The 7,500-nt window shown below is 55.7% G+C and overlaps 1 protein-coding gene across 1 annotated transcript in view; it reads right to left on the bottom strand.

The window, feature by feature from the left end:
* Positions 1–7,500, bottom strand: part of LOC130403382 (protogenin A-like) — a 26,781-nt gene that overhangs the window by 13,886 nt on the left and 5,395 nt on the right. The window contains exons 3-7 of the mRNA XM_056607708.1: positions 4,271–4,415; positions 3,548–3,681; positions 2,765–3,061; positions 2,382–2,541; positions 1,695–1,942 (exon numbers count right to left, since the gene is read on the bottom strand). Coding sequence (XP_056463683.1) covers positions 1,695–1,942; positions 2,382–2,541; positions 2,765–3,061; positions 3,548–3,681; positions 4,271–4,415 — 984 coding nt within the window. The remainder of the gene's footprint in view (positions 1–1,694; positions 1,943–2,381; positions 2,542–2,764; positions 3,062–3,547; positions 3,682–4,270; positions 4,416–7,500) is intronic.

The following is a 7,500-nucleotide window of genomic DNA, read 5'->3' as shown; positions in this document are numbered from 1 at the left end:
CACAAAAGGCAAAGTTACAACACCAATAATCCCATCTACAGTAATACACAGGACTGTTTGAATAGGATTTAAGTGCATATTCTCCTCTCAAAGTGCACCAGATTCATGCATTCCAATGTAAAGGGTACAAAACATTTTCGGCCGGGGGGGCATTCCCCCAGACCCCCCTAGAGGGTTCGGGGACCACACCACCGCTGCTGAAAAAAATCCTGCGGGAAACCCTGGATAACATGTGGGCTCGGGAGTGCAGCCTCCCGTCTGAGTCTCCCTCTCATGGTCGGGACGGACTTGTGTTTCTCATTAGGAGGGATTAAAGAAACGACACAAAGGCCTTAATTTAACTTAACTTAACTGGCAGCCCGGGCCCACAGAGCGACTCCTGACCCGGTAAACAAAACCCTTGAGCAAACACACAAGAACCTCGCCTGGAGCGTGAATAGCCAATAAGTGTGTGACAAAGGCCTTCCTGTCCGCCCCCACACCCTGAGACTAGCACCCTTCATCACACTGCCTAATTAGCCCCTCTCTCTGTTAATTAGCCCCTCTCTGTCAGTGGCCCCTCCCCCGTCCTGCCCTCCTCAGGTGCAGAGCGCTCGGTCTCTCCATTGATTCGCTCTTGCGCCGGACTGAATGTGTCACTGAGTCTGAATCAACCAAAGCCTGAACAGAGGCAAGTGCCTTAGGAGATGGAGGGGGAGGGAGAGAGAGAGAGAGGGGGAGAGAGAGAGAGAGAGAGAGAATGAGAGAGAGAGAGAGAGAGAGAGAGAGGGGAGAGAGAGAGAGAGAGAGAGAGAGAGAGAGAGAGAGAATGAGAGAGAGAGAGAGAGAGAGAGAGAGAGAGAGAGAGAGAGAGAGAGTTGAAGTTGTTTCCCGGTATACTCCGGCAGGTGCGTGGGTTCTGTGCGTTCCCGCTGGCCGCGTCCAAAGGCTCTCTGCTGAATGCTCCTACCACAGGCGGAGGCTCTCTGGGGGGACGGGGGATTGTCTGAGTGGCTGTCAGTCAACTGTTGAGGAGCACCAGGCTCCCAGGGCGGCTGAGGGTGTGAGGGGGTCTGCTGCCACACTGACGCCCTTGTGCTGCTACTGAATAGTTTGCTGAGCAGCGTGTCAGCCCAGTACAGCCCAGGACAGTGCCGGTCCTGGTGGGTACAGTCCACCAGGACCGGCACCCAACGCTGACGGAAAACGCTCTTATTACCCCCGGCCGGCCGTAGCGACCCACCAGTCCCCTGACCCCCGGCGGGCTGCAGCACTATTGAGAACAGATGGGCCCCTCCGCCCACATTCCACCCTTTGGGGCCATGAGGAAGTCGATTTCAGGTTCTCTAGCGGTCGGCTCCAGGACGAGGGAGTCAACGCAACACGGACCATACCACACACTTTAGAGAGAGGGCTAAACATGGACCATACCACACGCTTTAGAGGGAGGGCTAAACATGGACCATACCACACGCTTTAGAGGGAGGGCTAAACATGGACCATACCACACGCTTTAGAGGGAGGGCTAAACATGGACCATACCACACGCTTTAGAGGGAAGGCTAAACATGGACCATACCACACGCTTTAGAGGGAGGGCTAAACACGGACCGTACCAAACACTTTGGGGCGGGGGGAGTCCGTAAAAGTGGATCAGTCCACACGCTTTGCGGCGGGGGGGTTTGTGTATAACCGGTCCTCCGGTATGCGCTCACCTTCGGCCTTCATGTAGTGGACGGAGTAGGCGATGACCTTGGCGGCGTTGTAGAGGGGGCGGTCCCAGGCCAGCAGCACTGCGGTGCTGGACACGGCCTCGGCCCGCAGGCCGCGCGGGGCGCTGGGCCGGTCCTCCGACACCACCACCACCAGCCGCGCCGCGGCCAGGACGCAGCCCAGCGCGCTCTCCGCCTGGCACTGGTACACGCCGTCGTCCTCCGCCGTGAGCTGGTTGATCACCAGTTTGCTGTGGAAACCACACACACACACACACACACACACACACACACACACACACACACACACACACACACACACACACACACACACACACACACACACACACACACACACACACACACACACACACACACACACACACAATGAGGATTAGGAATGGGAGTGGGTCGGTGTGGGGGTCCCTGGGGCGTCTGGTCGGCTGTTATTGCCCTCTGAGGGGAAGGAGGAAGTGACTCTAACGCCGTGGGCTCTGGGGTTAATTATTGAGCTTCCTCTCTGGTGAGGAAACACAGCTGATGAATATTTGATTCCAATGGTTTGGGAACAGGAAGCCGCGGCCGTATAAGGGAACAGGCCTTCACTGTGTTGAGCCCCAGCGTGTATGAGGTCACTGACCACCACCTGAGGGCCCCCAGTGTGAGGAGCAGGTGGTGGGCGGGGCCTACCTGTTGTACATCTTGACGCGGCCGTTGGGGCGAACCCTCTCGCCGTTCTTCAGCCAGGTGACGAGGGGGGCGGGGGCGCCGGCCGCCGCGCACACGAAGCGGGCCGTCCCGGCGCGGGGGCGGGTCAGGCTCTGGGGGGCCTCCACCAGGGAGGGCGGGGCTAGAGCGACAGCAACAGACCAACGTCAGCACCATCAACAGGGCAGGAGCACCACCCACCACCCCACCATGTCCACCCTCAGGAACACTACCCACCACCCCACCGTGTCCACCATCAGGAACACCACCCCGCACCCATCATGTCCACCCTCAGAACACCACCACTATCAGGACCCCCCCCACCCCACCACGCCCCACCCTCAGCCCCGGGGGCGGAGCCTCACCGAGCACGGTGACGTTGGCGTGGGCCAGGCTGTGGGTGCGGGTCCCGGGCGTGGAGGCGCGGCACACGTACACCCCGGCGTGCTGCGGCCGCGCGGCGGACAGCACCAGGTTCCCGTTGCCGAGCACCCGGCTGTGGTGCACGTCGATGGAGCGCCCGTCGGCGCGGCTCCAGGAGATCAGGGGCCGCGGGCTGCCCGTCGCCAGGCACTCCAGCACCGCGCTGTGGTGCAGGGCCACCGAGGTGTTCTGGGGCCCCGCCACGATCAGGGGCCTCTGGGGGGGAGGGGGGAGGAGGGCTGGGGGAGGGAGGGGAGGGTTTAGACAGAGGGCAGCAGCTTTTAATTATCTTATCCTAGCTACCACTGTTGTATGAACAAATGTACTTTTTGTAATTCGCTTTGGATAAAAGCGACTGCTAATCGCCCTAAAGTTAAATGTAATGGGGCTCAGGACGTAGAGCGGGTTGGCTGGTAACCTGAAGGTTGCTAGTTCGATCCCCGGCTCCTCCTAGCTGAGTGTCGAGGTACCCCGAGCGAGACCCCTCACCCTGACTGCTCCTGACGAGCTGGCTGTCGCCCTGAGTGGCTGACTCCGCCGTCGGTGGGTTAATGTTTGAATGTGAGGCGGTATTGTCAAGCGCTTTGAGTGGCCCGTGCACTAACAGACGTCGCTCCTCCGGTTAAAGTTTGTCTAAAATTGAAGCCCTCAAACGAGCGACCGGTCACTAGCTTCTAAAGCCGTTAACTTCCTGCTGAGCCATGACCCCGTGACCTCTGACCTACCGGGCGTGACGGTGAGCGTGGCCTCCACGCTGCGGCGGCGGTTGGCGATGTTGGTTGCTATGCAGCGGTAGTTGCCGGCGTCTTCCGCCCGCACGGCGTGGATCTGGAGAACGCCACCGGGAAGCACGGTGAGTCTGGACGGAACCGGACGACACAACGTAAACACAGAGAGGGTCTCACAGGGTCCGACGTTGATCATACGGAGCATTATGGGATGGTTTCAGATTCAACAAACGTTATAATGTTGGCTTGTTTTGACTTCTGTTCATAACCAACATCAGAACATCAGAACATCAGAACGGACTAAAAGGAGCCCCTGAAACCCTCCAGTACCCCTAAGGGTCGGGACCCCCCTCTGAGAAACACTCGAGAGTAAGAAATGCGATTATATTATGACATGATTGCTAAATAGTTAAATATATTGAACTACGGTAGTGGTATGAAGACCTTTCAGTGTTAACATGGGTTTACATTAGGTGAACTACGGTAATGTTTGGGATGTGAGGCGAGGCAGACCTTTCAGTGTTAACATGGGTTTACATTAGGTGAACTATGGTAATGTTTGGGATGTGAGGCATGGCAGACCTTTCAGTGTTAACATGGGTTTACATTAGGTGAACTATGGTAATGTTTGGGATGTGAGGCGAGGCAGACCTTTCAGTGTTAACATGGGTTTACATTAGATGGACTACGGTAATGTTAGGGACGTGAGGCGAGGCAGACCTTTCAGTGCTCAGGGGCAGGGTGACACGGTTGAACTCCCAGGTGATGATGGGGGGGGGGTTGGAGTTAATGCTGCAGGCCAGCCGTCCCACGGAGCCCTCGGTCACCACGATGGAGGAGGGCTGGCTCGTGAAGGAGGAGATACCTGGGAGGAAAAGCAAAGGGAAACGTTAGAGCGGAACCTTTTTACCTGGTTTCCAGGTTAGTCTTTGCCTTCTTTTGAGGACTTTGAACCCGAATGAGGAAAAGGAACACATCCTACCCTCCAGTATTGATCACCTTAAAAAGAACACAAACAAATCTAGAAGAGACAATTTGTTTGGATGTGAGTTCTGTTTGATTCAGTTTGGATGTGAGTTATGTTCGCTTCAGCTTGGATGTGAGTTCTGTTTGATTCAGTTTGGATGTGAGTTATGTTCGCTTCAGCTTGGATGTGAGTTCTGTTCGATTCTGTTTGTTCAGTCATATGGCTCCACTACACATGTCCAAATCGAGGAGAAATATGCCACCAACTCATGCTCCCTTGACTACACCTTTCACTTTATAAAATTTGGACCCATTGGAAGTCTACGAGCTCAGGAAACCAAACGACTGGTAAAGCCAGGACCTACAAAGCAGGTAGAAGCTCCACCTCCTCCTGGGTGGAACTTCTGGGGTCTGAGGAAACAGGAGGCTGTAGGGCTGCTCCTTACAACCCTGATCCATCAGTGTACGTACAGCGTGTTAAATACACCCATACACCAGCTCATCAATACCACTGCTGCATCCCAATGACAGCCTCCCTGGGTCACGCCCTCCCTAGGCCACGCCCTCTCTGCGTAACACGGGCAGGACATAAAGGGGCCGAGCAGCACACAACCAATCAGAGTATCCGACGGCTCTGATCCTAAAACAGCCAACGCTCTCAGACTTCGCATGTTGAATCGGACCAGACAGCCTCCGCGTGGTTCGAAAGGCTTCCAACACAGCTGAACACACCAAACTGATTTGTTCCTCGTCCGAGTCTCCCCACACGTTTCAGATGACCAACGGTTGGGCCAGTGTGTTCCACACTTCAAACCCCCGCTGTCGCTCTACCTCCTGTGTTTCCTAGTTCAGGAGGAAACCGGCTATTAGCTCTGTTCTTTCTTGTCCGTTTTTAAACTTTGCTCTCTTCAGATATGTCAACAAGTCGCGGCTGCTGCCCTTTGACCTCTGAGCTGTCTCTCTCCTGGCGTTCCTGACAGGCTCCGGGCCCCGGGCCGATCCCAGGCCGGCACAGGAAGGGGCGCTAAGGTGAACCATGTGGTCGCGGACGCGTGGCAGAAACTAAACACACTAAAGCCTCGTGGCTTCAGGTCTCACTCCGCTGATCCCTCAGAGCTACAGACGCCCACTGAACGACCGGGTGATGGATGGGCTCCACTCGGTGGTCTCTGACACGCAGAGACATTCACCACGACCCTTGCTCCACCCTCCCTCCCAGAAAGCAGGGGGCCCACTGCTCTGCAGACGAGGAGACGCTGCCCCCCTCGGGCCGGGGCGGGGGGCCGGTGGCGGCGGGACTGCCAGGTGTCACGGTGCCAAACCGCCGGGGGGGGGGGGGGGTAGGGGGGCTCCAAGAGCAGGCAGACTCTGGGAGGGTCCTGACGCCATCCCGGCCGACTGGCAGCTGGGGAGCGGAGAGAGAGGAGCCTTCGCCTGAGAGGAGCAGAGCGGTTCAGGAGCAGAAGGCGACGAACAGAGGAGTGTTCTCTCAGGACGATGCGTCTCACTCTGCCGCTCAGCAGAGCTTCTACTTATCCCAGAGCGAAGCACGATAGTTACTGAAATATACAATAAACAAATACTTTGAAAAGATTTGAACATCTTTTAATCAAATGTTATGATCAAATCTTCTCCGTTTGTTGTCCTTCTGAAAGCGTGGTAGTGTATTCGGGGGGGGGGGGGGGGGGGGGACATGCTGGGGGGGTGGGGGGCAACATGGGGGGGCATCATACTGGAGAGGGGGGGTGGGGGGCAACATGGGGGGGCATCATACTGGAGAGGGGGGGTGGGGGGCAACATGGGGGGGGGCATCATACTGGAGAGGGGGGTCGGGGGCAACATGGGGGGGGGGGCATCATTCTGGAGAGGGGGGGTGGGGGGCAACATGCTGTTCTGATCGCCGGTTCCGGAGCGGTTGCTCTGCTGGACCTGTTTAATTGAATTAGCTCTGAGCGGTCAGGCCTCTCGTGTGAGCGAGCGGTCGGCTGTTCTGCTCGGAGCTTTGATGTGAGCTGAGGAGGAGGGGGGAGGGGGGAGGGGGGGGACCTGACTCCCTGACCCCCCTATCCTAACACACCAGGTCTGAACCAGGGTTAATGAGCTGAATGGTAGAAGCTGAGGAGTGCATGGGAACCACTGTTGGCTGTACTGGTCTGTACTGGGCGCCCTGCCTCCCTCTAATGGTATTGGATCGGTAAACAGGGTCATTGATTATGGATCAGCCCTGAGCAGGGTTGTTGGGGTGTCAGGCGCTCAAAGGAGACGACCTTCGCTAGCCGCTGATGTTTCCCTCGACCCCTTCATGTTTATTTATGTAAGGATCCACTTAGGGGAAATGATCCATACAGTGAGTTCAGTATTGATTATCTTTACTTCAATATTGATTTACTTAAGTTCGCTAACAGTTACTGACAGTTTTTTGTTTTCGAATTCCTTCAGAAGTGTCTTATGTGAATAAGTAAAAGGTCTGAAAAATCTTCAAGAAAGGGCCATCAAGGGTTTTCACGCTCCGTGAAATCAAACGTTTACTGAGCCGCTTTCGTCAGAGGCAAATACCTCGTTCTTTACTTCTCCCAACACAAAGAGGTTACGGCCATCTGTCTCTCCCGGCTTACCTCTCACCTTTCACCTCTGACCTCTGCCAATCCTAGCCAACGCACAGCTCCGGCCTATTCTTGTGTGACCACCCCAGAACTCTGCTGCTGCTGTGCAAAGCTTTGGTTTCTAGAAACTATCCATCACTCAGGGAAAACCCCCGCACTTAAAACAACACAAACGCTGATCTTTACTGCTCTTTTTCTCAATAACTCAGGATTGTTGCAACCACAATATGGCTACGGCCCGGGGATGAACTATCTCTGGTTACAGGACAGAACTAAAACGTAACATGACATAATTATCACTGGTTACCAATTATTCAGGCCAATCTTTGACTTTAAAGGTCAGGGCTGCCCATGTATTTCCCCTTTAACTGGCTATTGGTT

The sequence above is a fragment of the Gadus chalcogrammus genome, chromosome 14 (assembly GCF_026213295.1).
Source record: "Gadus chalcogrammus isolate NIFS_2021 chromosome 14, NIFS_Gcha_1.0, whole genome shotgun sequence".
Taxonomy (NCBI): Eukaryota; Metazoa; Chordata; class Actinopteri; order Gadiformes; family Gadidae; genus Gadus; species Gadus chalcogrammus.
Note: the sequence above shows the minus strand (reverse complement) of the source record. Positions and strands in the feature narration are given on the sequence as shown.